This window comes from Acromyrmex echinatior, chromosome 1, assembly GCF_024713525.1.
Source record: "Acromyrmex echinatior isolate Ae372 chromosome 1, ASM2471352v2, whole genome shotgun sequence".
In the NCBI taxonomy this organism is placed as follows: domain Eukaryota; kingdom Metazoa; phylum Arthropoda; class Insecta; order Hymenoptera; family Formicidae; genus Acromyrmex; species Acromyrmex echinatior.
Genome location: NC_141852.1, coordinates 7,216,150 through 7,236,027, shown reverse-complemented (window position 1 = coordinate 7,236,027; position 19,878 = coordinate 7,216,150). Strand labels below are relative to the sequence as shown.

The 19,878-nt window shown below is 35.7% G+C and overlaps 1 protein-coding gene and 1 long non-coding RNA gene across 5 annotated transcripts; one reads left to right on the top strand and one right to left on the bottom strand.

The window, feature by feature from the left end:
* Nucleotides 1-136: 136 nt before the first annotated feature.
* LOC105149731 (homeobox protein PKNOX2) lies at nucleotides 137-15,924 on the bottom strand. Of its 4 annotated transcripts, XM_087404991.1 has the most exons (8): nucleotides 15,499-15,924; nucleotides 9,366-9,485; nucleotides 8,584-8,893; nucleotides 7,227-7,427; nucleotides 6,639-6,930; nucleotides 5,647-5,787; nucleotides 5,131-5,324; nucleotides 137-5,053 (listed from the first exon to the last, which is right to left on the bottom strand). In XM_087404991.1, the coding sequence occupies exons 3-8, from the start codon at nucleotides 8,890-8,892 to the stop codon at nucleotides 4,733-4,735; spliced, it is 1,458 nt and encodes a 485-aa protein (XP_087261117.1). In that variant the 5' UTR covers nucleotide 8,893; nucleotides 9,366-9,485; nucleotides 15,499-15,924; the 3' UTR covers nucleotides 137-4,732. The 4 variants fall into 4 exon arrangements, with proteins under 4 accessions (XP_087261117.1, XP_087261055.1, XP_011060647.1 ...); XM_087404929.1 differs by lacking the exon at nucleotides 5,647-5,787 and having other exon boundaries at nucleotides 15,166-15,923; XM_011062345.2 differs by lacking the exon at nucleotides 5,647-5,787 and having other exon boundaries at nucleotides 15,499-15,923.
* Nucleotides 7,254-14,719, top strand: LOC147910906 (uncharacterized). Its single transcript, XR_015544730.1, has 2 exons — nucleotides 7,254-7,394; nucleotides 12,248-14,719. It is a non-coding gene; the product is annotated as an uncharacterized LOC147910906 (long non-coding RNA).
* Nucleotides 15,925-19,878: the final 3,954 nt, after the last annotated feature.

The following is a 19,878-nucleotide window of genomic DNA, read 5'->3' as shown; positions in this document are numbered from 1 at the left end:
TAATCATTTTCACTTTACACAATATATATTATTTTTCATTAGAGTAACAAAATGTGAACGTGTTTACAAAAACGTATCGATAATATTAAAACAAATGGCATCTTACATAATTGTGATAAGAATAAAAAGGGAATAATGCAAGCGTGATGGCATTTATTATCGATAAACAACTTATTTAACAGGGCATTGATGTACACGGGAAAGAATTTAATTTGTATATCTATGCTTTGTGTGTGTTCTTTAGTATACATATAAGTATATAATGTGTTTCTCATTTACGACTCGAAATTTGGACAAAGTTAGAAATGGGTCATTTTCGGAAGAAGGTTGATTCAGATTAAGAAATTTACAGAATCTCACTGTATTCTAGATAATCAAAGGTAGAGTGTTATCAGGATATTCTTAACTAGCTCAACATCTATAAATTGGACAATTCTCCTGCGCTGCTTCTCATTCACTTGATCACGCAATAGAATATGTGCATATGAAAAAAATTTTTTTATCTTGAAATATGCATTGAAATAAAAGCGAAGAGGCACACTCAGAATTAGAATATTATTTAATCCAGATGAATTAGGAATACGGAGATTTGTAATACGAAGCAAGCACATAATTATGAAATTCTGTGAATAACACGTCACTTTTGTATCGACGATGTATTTTATACCTACATATAATATAATTTCTGTATCTTTTATTATATAATTATATTATACACGAATATCTACGAGAAAAACGGAACAAAAATGACATTCACAGAATACAAAACGGATGTCGTTTCTCGGACCAAAATTAGTTCATAAACTTTTATAGTCCTCTGTCGAGAGTACTCTCTCTTATAATAATCTTAGAATAATCGCAAATCTATTTGTTACGTTGGAAACTGTACTATATAAAGTATCTGACCCATTTCTATCTTTATATATCTTTTTTTTTTAATCTAAAGGCCTGTTTTTTTTTTAGCTGAATTTCTTACACGATTCGTCTTTCCTCTTTTTTTTTTCTCTTCAACGTGGAGAGAAAAGGAAGAAAAATGAACTGTACAAGAACTTTAGCTAAAGAGAACAGACTTTAATTCTCGATAGATAATTTATTTGCATCGTTGTTAATGCGACAGACGGTTACGTCTCCTTCCGTACAAAGTGTTCACATGCTCGTAATAAATCTTTATATCACGGACACCCGTGTAAAAAAAAAGCGAGTGTCCGGTGAAAAATATGCCAGGAGCATATACGCGTCTTGTCCACGTGCATATGGATGGAAACGTTCTACGCAACGCACGTCCCGACATACGTTCAACCTCTTCGGTAATCTGTTTTACGCTTTCTTTTAACTAATTTTTATTTAGTATACAAGGATGAAGTAGGAGGCTGGGCACCGCCCACCGAATTATCACAGTCGTCTGGTGCCGCAGCACATACGTATACGTGGTTCAGCCTTACAACCTACCTCTTAATCTAGCGTTATTCTACGTTTATTTATTTCTCGGATGCAGTATAGTCCCGTACAAGGTGACTTGTCAAAGCAACGATTACTAGGAGCGATCATACTTTTTTTTTTACATATTAGATCGCGATTACATGTTATTGCTTTATTATAGCAGAGAATAGCACAGATCTCTTTAATGAATGCTTTCTCTACAAGCTAAGAGACAGCAATGCCTAGTAATATTTTATATCTTATTGTTTTTATTTTTTTAATCTTCATCAGTTGTAACTGATCATTGAACAAACTGATGTCGCGGTACGTGTACCGTACCGTGTACGGGAGCTATACTGTCAGCTGTCTGCAACTGATAATATCGTTTTACTCAAGTCATATCGCATATTCAAGTATTCCGCATGATTACGACGTTCTAATCAACGTTACGATTAGGCGATTGAGCGGAAAATCTTGCGTACAAAAATCAATACGTCTGAGAAACAATAAAAGTAGAAGAAATTATGATTTATAAGAACAGATCGAACAAGCTACTAATGGAAGCACTCTGTCAATTGGCTATATACATTGAACGCAAAAATTATAAGTACAAAGGAAATGATATTTGGCTACGTAAGGCAATCATGTCGACAGACTACATTATATGACACATTCTCCTCCTATAATCGAGTGACTAGTGTCAGCTTATCGTTAACTGCGGTATCCGTGAAAACAGTAACGGCAGAACTGATATAAATTAAGAATGAACGGGAATTTCACGTTCTGCAAATCTGTTGGTATAGCAAGATCATATTCCCTTATGGAATTGTCAACTTGGAAACAACTAATTTACGCTACATTATTTTACGTCGGATTTAACAAAGTAAAAATGGACTTAGCCATTCAAATCTCGATGGACGGATCGCGTGGAAATGATAGCGTCGGAGAAAGCATAAATATATCCGCGTATATATGCATCAGGAAGAATAGTATGTACACGAGAATGCATCGGCGAGAACAGCCAGTTCGCGAGTGAATATTAAAAGTTTTTTTTCATACTCGCATGGGAAGCTCCAAATAAATAAACTTTTGTCGAAGTAACGCGATAAAGAAAATTTCTGCTGGTAAAACGTAATGATCACATGTAGACAGCCAGTGCGTAAACATTAATATTCCAAAATGTCATATATCGTTGAATATATCCAATTCTTTTTTCAAGAAAAGTATTAGCTTTTCTTTAACATACTTGGTAATATTTGTTCTGCTTTGTCCGTTCCTCTCTTTCTCTGTCTTACTAACAGTTCCGCATGTAATATGTACAGTAGTATCATATAACACGTGCAGTACACGCTTAAGGGACGACACTTAGAGTTTAAAAATATAATCATCATATATTTAAAGTAGTATTATATCATCATTGTATTATGGTTGTGTTTGCTGCTGCTGTTGCTGTTATTACTATTATTATTATATAATTATAATTATAGTTATTATCATTATCGATAGCGTAATAATTATTATCATTATTAATTTTATTATTATTATTATCATGGAGGGACAGTGTTTCGCTATGCCACGACACTGCAGAGCTGAACAAAGACTAAACGCGGAAGTTACCACGCTCTTTAATGGCACGAAAAGTACAATTAATATTGCATGCTATACTAATTCTCCTCTAATTTGAAAATTAATTGATTATCCATGTTATTTTTTTACAAATATGCCACATAATATGCCTAATCGAATAGCTTATAACTTTTAATTAATGTTAGCAAAAGTCATTACCATTTTTCATATTATACTGTCCTTATTGGTTTTATACAAGTTATCAATTATAAAGTGGATTAATGAATTTCAATTTCAAAAAAGCTTACACGTTAACTGTAAACAAAAAATACGCGAATATTTTGTTGTGACACAAAAATAATAATTATTGTGGTAGGAGCAGTACAGGTATTAGTAGTAATAGGTAGTAGTAATAGTAGTAATAGTAATAGTAGTAGTAGTAGTAATAGTAGTAGTTTTAGTAGTAGGAGCGATAACAATAGGAGTGTTAACAATAATAATATTGACAATGATAGTAGAAATAGTAGTATAGTGATAGCGGTAATGGAAGGATAGCAATAGTAATAGTGATACTATTACTAGAAGTAGTATAGTAGTAATAATATATAGTAGGAGTAATAGTAATAATATTAATCATGGTAGTAGTATCTGGGTAACAATATTAATCGTAACAATAGCAGTAATAACATAATATTGTTGGCAAAGCTAGCAGAAAAAATTTCATTTTGTCTATTTTGTTTTATTATACGTCTAATGAAATATCAAAATTATATACGAAAAAAATCGACAATTAGCGTATCATATCGAAAATATACAAAAGAACGAATTTATACAGTTTCAGAGGATACGTGCTTAAAAATGTACATTGAAACAATGAAAAATATGAATGGCTATCATAAAAATATTTCTTTTCTCGGAAAATATTTGTTCGTCAAATCGTTATAATATAATCACGTTACACATACACTCACACACACATATATATATATATACATATATATATATATATATATATATATATATAAAACGTAATTATATTTTAAACAATATATCTTTTACATACATTACATAAGATGCGTTTCATTCAGTGCTTATAACACTCACGAGCATTATTTGACCTTGTTTAACATTTGATAAACAACAAGGATAAAACAATTTTATAAGCATTGCGAGCATTAAGTGAAACGCATCCATAGGCGTCATAAATAAGACATCATATGGAGACTAAATCATCAGAAACATACGTTTGTTACAAGCAATGTAATTATAATTAACAAAAGATCCAATTGTGATTCCAAAAAAAAAACTCAGTTTATCTTCATCATTTGTGCGCAGTTTACTTAAAAATTTGTCATCGAAAAATAAATAACATTTCTCAAATAACACAATACAAACGTATGTATGTTCGTTTGAATTAGATGTACTTAAAAGTAAGGTGCTCTTTCTAGTACCTATTCAATCTCAGTTCTCCCAGTCCATTAAAACGTGTGGATAATATGTGAGCCGAGATTAAAAATCTAATCAGTTGTCATAAAAAAGCAGACGGTTGAATAGCTGATGAATGCTATCAAAGTATCGAATGATCAGAGAGCGTGATAACCTCTATCCACATATTCTTAACTTTCACAAGATTAATTACGTATTTGACAGTTAAAGCGATATCTATTCCCGAATATCTTAATACTGTAATGAGCAACTGGATTTGAAGGTACCGTAAAGAGGTTGACGTTTCGGTGATCGACAGAGGTCAGTGAAGATCATCCTCATCGCTATCGTTACCGTCTTTCGATCTAGCGGCACCTCCCTCACCGTCGCTAGAACCCGAATCACTCGCCGAATCATCGGACTGCCAGCTCGCTTGCTGCTGCTGAGCCGCTTGTTGCTGCACTGCATGTTTCGAAGTTTTATGACGTTTTCCTGCGCGCGACGTCGCGTCAGTGCCCGCGCCATCCAACATGGGTTGTAGGATTCGTCGACGGGCGTTGATGAACCAATTGTTCACTTGTAGTAACGTTAAATTTGTCTGGCTAGCAATCTGACGCTTCTCGTCTTCGGTTGGGTAAGGATGCTGCAACAGATACACGTTGGATTACGATTGAACAAAGCAACTGTAACTTTTTTGCAGATTATCAGTAAGTTACTTACTACTAAATGCTGAAAGAGCCACGTTCGCATGATGCTAGTTGCCTGTTTAGGTAAGACACCTCGTTTCTGACGTCCCTTTCTAGCGCTACCGTGATTATTTCTATGATTCCCAGCGTGATTCGAAGCTGTGTTGCTGGCACTCTCCTCCTCATCTTCGCTCGCCGCAGGGGAAGGAGAAGCTGCGACTGTAATGTCTAAACAAAATCGACATATTCTATTACATTTATGATCCACGCTTATAACGTAACGATACAATTTGAGAAATGTGCATTGAGAAATGACAACGAATCGTTGCTACTTTTCAACTCATATGCGTTAAAAAAAACATGTTATATTTCTATATAAAGATTATGCATTTCGTGCGTTTCCTCCATGTCCAGATCCATTCTTGAAATACCAACGTTTCGTGAACCTTGCAGTCCACTTCATCTGGACACGGAGGAAATCCGCGAAACGCATAATCTTTATATAGGAAAAGCATCCGTGGAAGCCTCAAGAATATGTTATATTTCTAACCGAAATACTTTTTATCATTAGTATTCCCGGCATCCGCGTATTCCACGTTTTTTCGTTCTTGCAACGCGACTAATCCCCAGTATCCAGCTTCTTCCAGATATATTCTGTCAGAAATCGTCTGCAGATACTCACTACTGTCATCTATAAACGAGATTTTAAGAGGTTCATCGTGCACAAAATACAACCACTGCTTCAGAAAAAAAAAAGACAGAGTTTATTGAAATCTTGTAAAAAAGTTCTCTGAAAAATCCTGAATTTTTCAGTTATTTTTTTCTAAAATTTCAGGTAAAATTAGAGAATTTAAAAAAATGAAATTTTGAAACAAATTAAAATATAAGTAACACAAATAAACTATATGTAATACTTTAGTAGAAGATGAAAATTCCACAAGACTATATCTTTTTCTAGAATTAGCGAATTACTGTCTTCTGCTGACAATGAATGTTGTCTACTGTCATACTGATGTTTTAAATAAAACTCGAGTCATACGAGAATGTACACGAATGTATATGTCATATTTATTGCTGATTGTCAACATTATCAAAAAATGATCAGAGAATGAAATTTAAAAAGAGACAGAATACAAAAGTAAAATTCCATAAAAATTCCCCAATTTTCAAGGATAAAAAAATATTTCCTAAAAATTCCAGATTTTTCCATTTTTTTTTTCAGATCATAAACACTCTCAATCAATCAAAATTTTTTACGAGAAAAAAATGAAATCTCGATCAATTAGCTGATTCTGATTTGCATTGATCAACACGACTCTCTATCGACAACGAACGATTGAAAGGAATCTATTTGGTGATGCAATGAGTGCATTCAATGAACTCAACAGTTTAGTCTCAGCTCTCGCTGCTATTGGTGTATTCTTCTAGATCTAAGCTCTAATTAGAATATACCAATAGCAACGAGCACTTACTTACTCAACCGTTGCTTTGCTGAATACACCCAAAGGTATTGCAACAGCTCTCACCTTGATTCAGACTCACCTTGGCCGAGATACATGTCGTTAACCGGGGCGCATGGATGCGCCCCGATTTGCGAGAGAGGCGTGCTTCCATGTATAGTGGACGGTGAGAGCGGATCGTCGTGGTCCTGGCTAGTGGATTTGCCCGAGCGCTGGACGGCGGAAGACGGTCGGACCGACGAAAGTGGATCGTGATTAACGCTCTCTTCCCGTGTGTGCGAATTCGCGCCATCGTTCTCCGCCACGGCGTCCCCACGGCTCACTCTGAATCCGTTAGCTCCCGACTCAACATCATTGCCTGTAGATGACAGCACCTGGCAAATATATGTCTCAACTAGCCGTCAGAGAGCAGGGATGGGAAATTCAGTAATATCTCAAGAGATGTACGCATACACTCGTACACGGTGATGTAATATATATATTATCGCTTTGATCGATTCAATGGCAATTTATAGATCGCAATACATAAATGCGGTAATGACAATAATGATATCGCGAGATTCTTCGCGTACATCCCTTCTACTACGGGAATATCTACGTTGGTAAGGGGGATAGTCCGGACAGACCGGGGAGCCTAGCTTCATCGTAGTATATCGGGCAAACGTCTAACCTGCAACGGACTGCTGCCGTTGCTTCCACTCGACGGACCCATGTCGTGCCCGTGGTGGCTGTAATCGCTGCGTAACAGATTTTCGCTCTGCATCTTGCCCTTCAGACACGTGATGTACCTGTTGCAGAAGTCCTTGCACAACTCTTGCACCTTCTCCAGCTCCAATAGGTGAATACGTAGCACCTGTATCGCTTTGATCATCTGCAAAAAAACATATCTCCATGGAAATGCGCTCAACCGATTAAACGCTTCAACCGATCGTCATTTCTCGTCGCTTCTCTCATTCATTTGTTCCCGATATTGACTTTGCACGCGTCGGAGTCGCATGGAAAAACGAAGGAAGGACGAGCGAAAAGTTTATAAAAAGAAGAAATCTAATAAGTAAAGAAGAATCTAATAGATATGCTATGCTCCTATTTTACTGGGAATGCAATCATCATGCTTAATAGCGTTAGAGATTTTGAACAAAAGCAGCAGCGACGAACAAAGTTCTTCCAAAGAATTTATTTGTTTCTAAATCCAATAACTGTTTTTTACGCTCTTTTTCCAACGTCGTATTGCACTGTAACTGCCTCACCTCGAGAGCTGCAGTAGTCGCAGTGGCAATATGGTTACCATTTATGGCATTTATGATGTCATTGATATTGGAACTAGATACTATCGCAGCACACTGCATGATAATAATGGAACAATTTTTTAGTATTACTAACACTGGCAGTATATATAGAAACACAGCTAATGACATGCCTAAAATCTAGGCCGATGATGTATGTACTAAAACTTTGTGTCCACAATGCTAAAAATCCGAGATTTTGAACGGAGAAAAAATTGACCAATCACATTGATTAATTAGCCAAGTTGTTCATATGTGATCTTTCAATTCTTTCTCCATCCGAAATTTCAGAACGAATTTTTAACATGGACACAAAGCTTCAGATCAAGCATTTGGAATTCTACATAAGAGATTGAGGATTGCGAATTGGAAACTAGAATTCAATCAATCAGAATGAAATGGATTAAAATTAAAATTATTTGATTGATAGAGAATTCAAATCTTTAATTAACAATCCTCAATTTCTAATTCTAATATGGATTCATCTGCTAACAGAATAAAATGCCACATTGACTACAGAAACTGAACACACGCTATTTCATAATTTAAAATTATTCTCTTTAAGTTTATGAAATTTTACTCCGTTTCTGCCAACAGTTTATTAGATTATGTCATAAACATGAGTTTAATGTAGACGATACCGAATCTATTGAAATATCTCAGCAAATCTATTGTACTGCAAGCAATTTATTTACTGGGATGTATGTCATCGAGAGATTCGTCTTAATAAAAAGTATGTCTTACCAAACCGTCAATCTCGGGGTCATTGATCAGGAAAGGCTTTCGGTCTCTTTCTTGGTGCTGGACAAAAGCCTGTATGTCCATGTTGAAGCTTTCGGACGTGGAGTTGTCCGAGCTCTGGGTCGCTTGTTCGCATCTTTCGAAGAGTAACGCCAGCAGCGGGAAGAGTGGATGTTTATAAACGGCTCTCTTGTCGGCTTCGAACTGGGCCTGATCCTGATGAGTCGTGTAATCGGCGACCCCACTCGCAGGGTCCTGATCGTATCCGGGGGTCACCATCGCTAGCGCAACGGCGGTATTACCCTCTTGCATCCTGCCATAAACACATTAACGTATTCGTCATTCGATTCTCGAATTATCTTTTTAATCACAATTTATAATATTATTAATACATTTTAGCTTTTTGCTCCAAATTCTAAATTGTGATGTTAATTTATTTTATTAACTATAAACTTTACACTGGTTCTACAATAAGTCGGTAATCTGTAGTCGGTACTGATCGAAATCGATGAATAAAACTATCGATTCATTGTGGAACCAGCATTACAGTTGAAATCTGACTAGCTCACTTAGTCTCAAAACACATAGATATAGTAAGTCTTAAACATTAAGAAATTGATCAATCATAATCGATTATTCTCCTTACATTCGACTGTGATAGATCATTTCTCATGGTTTAAGACTTAAAACTTAAGTTTTTTGCGTCTAAAAATTTCATTGTAGACGCCGTTTAAAATCTCCTTGTAGACGTCGCTTCATAAATTGAAAGTTAAAGTGATTCTTACCTATCATTCCCCCTTGGCAATTCCCATTCTCATCTGGATTCCCCGAGACTCCGTTTCCTTTACGCCTAAGGTTCAATTACTCGTTCAAGGTGCTCGTTAAATCCGTTCGATTGGAGGATTCTTTAAGAAGAAACAAAATCGCAATGAGAATTCGTTTACATCAGCTGCTTTCTTCTTACGAGACACAAATCGACATAAATTAACACACTTGGACACAATTAAATGGAACGTCACATGTAATGTGTGCGAATTGTTAATACCTTACCTCACAAAATTACAATTAGTTTAAAACTTCTCAAACAGTATTTTCTAATATTACAAATGTATGTATGTTATATTGCGGATGTATTTTAATATCGGTCAAAATCACATTTGAACACATTCCGACTTTCGACAGAGTCGAAAAGTGTCGACTGAGTTTGAACAAAATTGTAAATGAAAAGCGACATGTATGTTGATTTGCGTCAAAAGTGTCGACTGTGTTTCTTAAGACTACAAATCATCCGAGTGCCCCCGTGTATATCATCTTATCCTTGTTTAATATTGGGTGAATAACAAGGATATACGAAGGCACTCGGATGTTTCCGAATGCAGCTTAAAAGGAAAGCAATCATCATCTCGCCAGGACGTTAATTCCTACTTACGATCGCTCCGCGAAATTCGAAAGGGATAAAAAGAGGAAAAAAGGATATTCACGAGGAAGTGAAAAATCGATAAAGAGAGACGACAAAAACAAGAAAAAGAGAAACGAAGAAAAACGTCCCGCCGCGCTACGCCGCGTGAACAATCGAACGATGCGGCACCGCATTTAAATGTCATCATTAGACAGCATTGGCGCCATCGGCGCCCGGGGCTCCCATCGATTTCGGAACGGCGTATCTTCCGCGACGCGGGGTTAAATAGCGCCACTAGAAGAAAGAAAAAAAGAAAGATAATAAAGATAATCCGGAACAACGCACGCGTGTAATATCCTAACGGGTGTCCCAGGCCAGTTCCCTCGAGAACTGGCAGCAAGTGGCAAAGTACAAAGAGCAAAATCGCGCACGAGATCGTCTTACGTAAAGGTGTGAGTGCTTTTTTTTTCCTCTTGTTTTTTTTTTCTCCAAGCGAGAACGTCATACCTCAATATATGTCGATTCAAATCTACTCTCATTGGCGATTAATTTAACGCTGTGTCATTAATAATAGAGAAAAGTTGTTGATGTAAATACATATATGATGATTAGAATTGTAGGACTCTTGGGAAATTCCGAGAAGTGATTATCGAAGAGTTGAATGAAACAGTTAAGTGAGCGTTCGTTGCTATTAGTGTATTCTTTTCAATCTGAACGTTTGATTGGATGATCTAGAAGGATACACCAATAACAACGCTTACTGAACTGTTGAGTCCATTGAATGCACCCAGAATAGTGTGTTTAGCAGTGGAAACTCAGTGAGTGCTCAGTAATTCTTCAATATGATTGGTTCTTATAATTAGATCCAGCGAAGAACTAAAAGCAAGAACCAATTATATTAAAGAATGACTCAGCGCTTACTGATGAGTTTTCTCTACTGAATGCAGCCAATGGACGTGGCTGCGTCCGATATATGCTGGTTGCGTTTAGCAGAAAAAGCAGCTTTGCAATTGTAAGATTCTTTATTGTTGGTCTTGCTCTTAGTTTCTCACTGAATCTAAATGTATAACAGACTTTTTATAATAAATCATCAGTTTATAGGTCCTTGCTTAAAGGAACTGTAATGCTGATTCTACAATGAATCTGTAGTCCAAAGTCTTAGTCTCAATCAATGAAGTTGATCAATCAACGTCGGTTGTATAAGTGACTATTGATCAACTTCACTGATAAGACTTAAAACTACCAATTATTAACTCATTGTAGAATCAATATTAATTTTAATCGGTGAAGTTGACCGATCAGTGTTAGTCGTACAAGTTGGCTCAACTTCACCGATAAGACTTAGGACAACCGTCTCATTGTAGAATCAACATAAAGCCATAAAGAGAAATAACGTAAGTTGATTCCTATTTCTAAACTGTTCTCGCGCAGTCTTTAAACTTGAATCGTTAGATGTAAACGAATTGAGAAAAACCTAATGTTTACAGCCTAAAAGCAAGATTGTGGATGTAGACTTCAGCTAAAAACACAGAAAAAACGTAAGGCAATGAAACTCAAGCAAGTAGCGAATCAATCAATCACACAGTGGAGAATGTAAAATAGTTCTCTGTTATAATCGGCCGATTCGCTTACTGTATTCCTAACTTCACCTAAGCTTTAATGGGCTTTCTACAATAAGCCATTAGTCATAAATCAGAAGTCAGAAGCCAAAAATGGACGACTGTGATTGGTCAATTTCCAGCTTCCAACTTCTGATTTACGACTAATTACCTATTGTAGAATGGCCATAAGTCTTAAGGTCATGGCACATAAACAATTTAAGCAGTAAGCAGTAAAGAAATTAACGTGTTGGATTGGCTACTGTTTACGTTATGACCTTACAGCCTTTACTATAATTGGCCAATTCGCTTACTTCTTACGTTTACTTCTTTGATTGCTTAAGTTTTTTGTGTGCCATGTGGCCTTTAAGTCCTAAGAAACTCACCAATCATAAACTACGTTTACACGGTCACCCTTAATCGGGTTTAATAACATCCATAGTTAGAAACTAGCCAATAACAATCATTCCATTCTTCAAAGGAATTGCTATAATTAGTCATAGTTCATAAGCTACAGATATTATTAAATCCGAATAAGATATCGTGTAAATGTAGTCATAGTCGATTATTCTCCTCACGTTCGATTATGATCGGTCTTTTTTTTTTTCGGTAAGTATTCATTTTAATCATATTAAGGAATTCTACAATAATCGTAAAACGTTTTCTGCAGTTATCCTCTCGTCGCTGAGACCCGTCGAATCGCGCGTTGGAAGAGCAAGCGAACGTTCCCTCGGCACGTGGGTTCGCCGCTTCAAAAACAGCAGGGGACCGGCCACTTGTTTACTGCCTGTCAATCATCGGGTTGAGCCTAACCTGCGCGACTCACTCGCTCCCGCACGGCGCTGCGCAGAAAAGCGGCCACTGTTAAAACACGCCCTTCAAATGTTACACTTTACACGACAGGCGGACCGCGCCTCCTCCTCCCCCTCCCCCTCCTCCTCCTCCCTACACCCTTCCTCCTAAACGCGCGCTGCTTTTCATTGCCGGTTTGCTTATTTGATAAAATCGAAAGGTGATCGCCACCGCGCACCACCGGAAGTGTTAAAGATACATGGTCAAACATCGTGGTGTTTCTAAAAAAAAAAAACAAAAAAAAGATCGTCGAAACTAAAGACCGCATATAAGAGTCTGGTCGCGAGCAGTTTTGTCAAAACAAGAGTAAAGCCTAAAGCCTTATGGATTTTTTACAATTAGTTATGTAAGTTTTAAGTCTAAAGCAATAATGACTAATCGCAATCGAGAATGAGAAGAATAATCAACTATGATTAATTTTTCATAGCTTAAAGTCTAAGAATCGTGGACAACGCATACAAAAAACTTAAGTAGTAAAATGTAAACAGTAAGGGGCCTTACCCCAGATCTACAATAGATTTTAAGTCTTAAGTCATAAGAAATGGACAAACAATTATTATCACAATCAATTATTCTCTTTGCATTCGATTATAATTGATTAATTTTTTACTGCTTAAGGCTTAAAACACTTATTGTAGATCCGGACTTAACAGAAAGCTGACGTATTATCTTAAGACAATATAATCTTAAGTCTTAAGATTATAAGGACTTACTTATGGGCCTTCTACAATAAGCCATTAGTCATAAATTAGAAGTCAGAAGTTAAAAATTGATGACTGTGATTAGTCAATTTTTAGCTTCATACTTCTGATTTATGATTAACTGCTTATTGTAGAAGGCCCATTATGTCTTTAATAAGGATCTGAGCACAAGAATTATCTTATGATTTATGTTTTAAAGGCCTTGTATTTATATTTTTAAGACATGAGACAGTTCTTGTGTTACTAAAGGCAGAGACTTATGGCCATTCTACAATAATTGTCAACCATTAGTCATAAATCAGAAGTTAGAAGTTGGAAATTGACGACTGTGATTGGTCAATTTCCAGCTACTAACTTCTGATTTATAATTAATGGCTTATTGTAGAATGTGTTAAGTTATAAAACACTGTCTTAAGACTATGAATTAACCTTTCTGCTACAGCTCTAAGCGAAAATTGGCCAATCACAATAGAGATCGTAAGGCCATAGCGTAAGCAAATAGCAAATCCAACATGTTGTCTAGGTTCACAATCTTATTTTAGGAAGCCCTAAGCTGTAAGAAATTGATCAATGACAATCGATTATTTTTCTCATATTCAACTGTGATTGATTCAATTTCTTATGGCTTTACAGCTTACAGTCTCTTAAAGCTTACAGTCTCTTAAAGCTTACAGCTTCTTAAAGCAAGGTTGTGGATCTAGATGTTGATTTCTTTACTGCTTCTTTACTGCTAGGTCTTACTGCTTAAGTGTTTTTGCACCATGGCATCAAGAGTTAAGCTTAGATAATAGTTTATTGTAGAAAGCCTATTAAACATAATAAAAAGCACAGATAATAAGAACAAGAAATAAAAGTACCAACACATACAACACGTATAGTAAGCCTTAAGCTGTAAGAAACCAATCATAGTTGATTATTCTCTTCATATTTGACTGTAATTGGCTAATCTTAATGGCTTAAAAACTAAGAGATTTCAATTTATCAGAAACTGTTCTGATAAATTTCTGAAAGGTTGAAATCTATTATTCCCTGTTCCATTGCCGAAACACAATAGGTATGAGTTTTAAGTCATCAGAAATCAATCAATCATCGATTTTCTTTTCACATTTGATTGATTGGCCTTAGAATTATTGCAGACAAAATTCCAGTAACAGTAAGCGTAAGGCGTAACTTAAGCCAATGAGTAATCTAACGAAAATAGAAATAATAGTAAACTTATTTATAAGGAAAATTTATCTTATGGATAAGTTTACTGCTATTTTATTTCCATTAGATTACGTAGATCTAAAGCAATATCCTGATTGGCTCATTGGCTTAAGTTTACGTCTTATGATTACTATTACAGAAATTTTATCTGTGGTAGCCCTTATGGCTTAAAGCCCTTATGGCTTTTACTACTCGTATTGTGATTCGGGATTTATTCATGTTTGGGAAAAAAACGCGATATTATCTTACTCATTTACTGAAGTTGACAAAAAGGATGACTAATCAAAAGTTTGTTCATCTTACGACCAGATGAAATGTCATCAGCTGATCATCAGATCCTAATATCCCATCTCGTTTCCGAACTTTAAATAAAATTCGTCTCGTAGATATGAACGCTTGTTTACGTCGTGCGTTTTTTTTCTCCCACCCAAGAAAGCAGCGCGCTTTCGCGGAGGACCCGCGAGACGGCCCACCTTTTTCGCACAAAAATGTCGGACACGAGCGATTCGAAGGGTAATTATCGACTCCGATTAAACGTTTGCCGAAAGATTAAAAAATGATTCTTATTCCTTCGGCTCTTGTGACGCGATATGAAATCCAAAAAGACGTAAAATCCATGTCACACACATTGGAAATTGAGGATTGTTGAGTTACAGATAAAATTCAATCAATCAATACGGGGAACGGATTAAAATTGAAGTTATCTGACAAGTCGAATTCTAATTTTAATTCGTAATTCTCAGTTTCCAATACGTTGCGTGACACGGGTTGTGTTTAACTCGTACGCGAGATGATTAAGAAACATGCCGATATTAGTGACAACGCTAACTTGAAACGATCGAGAGATCGAAAGGCGACGATGATGACGACGATGTCACTCGTCCACGAGAGCGTGACCCTCGCGACTCGGTTCACCGTTGCGATCGCGCGCGCAAGCCGAGTCGACCTTGTCCCAGCGAGAAAAATGGGCGTTCACGCAGCGCATGTACGATCGTCGCACTGAAAACGAACTCTGGCCGAACCTAACCTCGCGGTAGCGGCAGCTGCTGAGCTGCCGTCGTTGTCGCGTGGAAACACCGAGCGATATCCGACAACTGTTCCAACAGTTGCCGATCGCGAAAACGCATGGAATCGGTTCGTACCTACGCTACGCAGCTCTTACCGTGATTTAACAGTAGGGTCGATCCACCTAAAAGCGGTACGCTACACCACCACCGTTGCGCGATACGTCTCGTTCGTTTTGTTTTCACGCAATTACGCAGCGCGACGAAGGGTGAGAGCCCCGTGTTTCGTCCGTGTACAATGTGCACGTGCCGGAGGGGGAAGGACGCGCACACTTTTGATATTCGTTCGTTCTGGAAAGAAACCGCCACTCACCGCCACTCGCCAATACTCAATCAGAGCCGGTTTTACGCGTTAGCACCGGTGGCTCACCACGTTCACGAGCATTCACGAGTACCGTTCGTCGCACGTTCACGTAGATGATAAGTTCCGGTAGCCGGACATTTTTTCCGCACAAACGCGACCGTCCACCCCGTTTACTCCTTCCACTGGTCTGTCTTTTGTGACGTCACCGATTCAATACTTTTCGCGAAGGTTTCTCGCCATGATGGCGCCGTTGAAGTACGTCATTCATCCGACAGATAACGCCACGCGAGCTGTTTCTGTAAGGAACTCCGCACAATAAAAGGAACAGAGGAACAGAGAACAGAATAATGCTCGTATTCATAGTCAGACCTTGTACTTAAGGCTTTCTTAAATTTATCTTTAGATGCTCAGCAGCCAATGAAATAATTTGTAGAGTATCTAAAGATAAATTTAAGGAAGCTTTAAATATAAGGCTTGACTATAAATACGAGTATAAGAATTTCCTATCAGAAACCATGTATTATGGAATATACAGTTTCTGATAGGTTGAAATTCTTATTCTCTGTTCTCTGTTCCTTTTATTATGCGGAACCCCTAACGGTTCGAATTGGACAAAATATAAAGGTGCATTCTACTTAAGGGTATTCTACAATAAGCCATGAATCATAAATCAGAAGTTAGAAGTTGGAAATTGACGACTGTGATTGGTCAATTTCCAGCTTTTAACTTCTGATTTATGATTAATGACTTATTGTAGAATGCGAGGATCACAGATTCTTACATAACGCATAATGTATAAGTATGTCAATCAGAATCTTTTTTTTCTCCCATTTTGCAAAAAAAAAAGAATTTCGATTAATTAATTCCTTTATGCACTATACATTATGCGTTTTGCAAGAGTCTATGCTGCGACTATTAAACGGAGAGCACAGACTTTTGTATAACGCATAAAACATGAAGCATAAAAAAATAAACCAATCAGAGTTCTTTATTTCATGGAAAGGAAGGAAACGAAGGACTTTGATTAGTACATTTTCTTATGCATTATGTTATGCGTTATATAAGAGTCTGTGTTCTTCGCTTTATCTACACAACTTGCATAGCCGTATTAACGTATGTATAAAAAAAATTATCCAATCAAATTTCTCCTATAAAGACGCACGTAAAATGTGATTGGATAATTTGCTTTATGCATATGTTTATGCGGCTATGCAAATTTATGTGAAATGCCCTTAAGTGGAAAGATTATATTCCAAAAAAAGTGTATATTCCAGTGTATCTGATTTCTGATAGGTTGAAATCGTGTTATTCTTATCGCTATCGCTATTCCTTCACATTGTTTTTAAGGTTGAACGCAGCCAAAGGTAGGCTTTTTGGCCTACAATGGAGGAAATATTAGGAATAAGAATAAATATTAAAATTTTAACCTATCAGAAATTGGGTATGCTGGTGTAACAGATATCTGGTAGGTTGAAATCTTAATATTTATTCTTAATATTTCCTCCATTGTGCGCAGGGCCTTAGCACCACTCGCGACCAATGCAATAACAAGCTCTAAAAGGATCGACAGATCAAACTCTAAAATATATTTTTTCTGTTTACTTGATCTAGGGACAGTCCGTTCTTATTTCCATTTTTTATGGCTTAAGGCTTAAAAATCTATTGTAAATCCGGGATAAAGCCTTGTGTCCACAATGCTAGAAATCGATCCGAGACCTCAGATAAAGAAAGAATTGACCAATCGCAATGATCATGTGATCAAATTGTTCAAATGTGATTTGTTAATTTTTTCTCTGACCGAGATCTCGGACCGATTTCTAACATCGTGAAGCTTCTAACATTAGGCTTTAGAGTTAAGATCAAAGCATAAATTAAGTATTAGGGCCATTTTACGAAACACCGATTAACTTAATTAGCCGATTAGTCCATTGAAATTGGCCAATCGCACCTGCCGTCAAACGAAATGATAAATGTGATTGACCAACTCCAATGGACTAATCAGCCGATTAAGCCAATCGGTGTTTCGTAAAGTGACCCTTAAATAATGTCTTAAAACGCTAAAACTCGCAGTACTTTTGCATAGCGCATAGTGCATAGTGCATAAGGATATATTCATACAAACACTTGCATAAACATATGCATAAAGAAAATGATCTAATTACATTTTTCTTACAATGTCACATGTAAATTGTGATTGGATAATTTTCTTTATGCATACGTTTATGCGACTATGCAAGTTTGTGTGGATATACCCTAAGAGAATCAACCAATCAACATTCTTTCTTTGTATGGAATGGAAGGAAAGAAAATATTCTGATTAGTTGATTCGTTTTTTATGCTGCATTATACAAAAGTCTATGCTACGACCTTAAGGTTTAAAAACCTATTATAGAATCGGACTTATTAACCAACGGAACAAAGACAATACTTATCACGTGACCTATCTTTTGTCCGACGTAATAGCCAATCAATTTATCGCTTTTTACGATCTTTCGTTAGAACTAATTATGATTCACAAGAATAAAATGGCAAAGAATTTTTTGTCAAAAATTTTTTTCCAATAATAACGGCTGTTTTTTCTTTATTATAACAAATATGTTTAATAACAACAATTGTTTTATATCAATATATATATATATATATATATATATATATATTCTTATTTATCAATTAATATATACGATACAAAATCGCTGATTTGAATTACGTACGATAAGCATAAGGCCTTGCGCACAATAGAGTAAATATTAGGAATAGGAATAAATATTAAGATTTCAACCTATCAGAAACCGTGTATCCTGCGCACAATAGAAGGAATAAGGAATTAGGAATAAAGAATAAATGATTTCAACCTATCTGAATCTGTATATCAATATCTGTGTATTCCGATGTATCTGATTTCTGATAGGTTAGAATCATTTATTCTGCCTAACTGATATTCGATAAGTTGAAATCTTAATATTTATTCCTAATATTTGTTCTATTGTGCCTTAGTATACGTATACAATTTATTGGAGGAACTTTTAAACATTTCTTTTTTAATATATAGGTATATATATTAAACTTGTTCAAATCAATTTGAAGAGCTTTATTATAATTTTCCGAAATTCTTTTATAACTGCTTTTTTGGTTTTTCTCAGTATTTTTATTGACTGCATGTAATTTTTTAAGCAAAATACAAAAAAATTATCCTGTGGTCCGAATAACATGAGATACTTTATTTATGAAGTAAATCACACATTGTGAAAACTAAAGCATATATTGATCGCTATATAACTGTTTAAGTATCCATACAAATTGAATCAACAGATTTCTGCTATATTTATTATTGTTATAGAAGCAATCCATTGTGGATGACACAATATTTGTACTGCACAATTTACCCTGGTGAAAATTTTTCTCAGAATTTTTCATATAATTTTTTAGAATTTTTTTATAATTTTTCAGAATTTCTCTAAAATTTTATAACTTTCTCACATTTTTTATACGAATTGGAACATTTCTCAGAAAATCTACATCTTTTCTCAGAATTTTTCATATACAATATGTTAACTATGAAATATCATAAGATTTTTAAGATTTTTTGTAAGTATAATTTCTGATGAAATGTTACAAAATCTAAAAAATTTAAAAATACTTTTTAAAAATGGGATGAGAAATTTCAAAATATTTCAGAATTCACTTGTATGAGAAGTTCTGAGAGAAGATGTAAACTTTTTGAATATTTCTGAGTATTTCTGAAAAATGTTCCAATTCGTATAAAAATTATGAGAAAAATTTTCACCGGGGTAATGCATTGAAATGTAGTAAATTATCTTCAGACAAAATGTTTAGAAGTACAACTGATTCAAGATATAAGTAGAAATTTCCGCAATTTTGTTGTTTTCCATCGATCCAATTCATCCAGAGAGAATGATTTTCGAACAAACTCTTTTGATTACCTATTTCGATTAAATTTTTACAATTTTGTTATGTTTCATAATCTTATGTTTATCTTTGCTATGTTTCATAACTGACTTAATTTTGATATCTCTTATTCATTTGTCCACAATTGCAATAAAATTTTTTCATGATACCTAGACACACTAATTAGTGCACATAATCCAAATAAGAAAACCGTAAAACCATTGGCATTGTATTAGTTTGAAAGGAGATACACCAGTACGATCTTGTT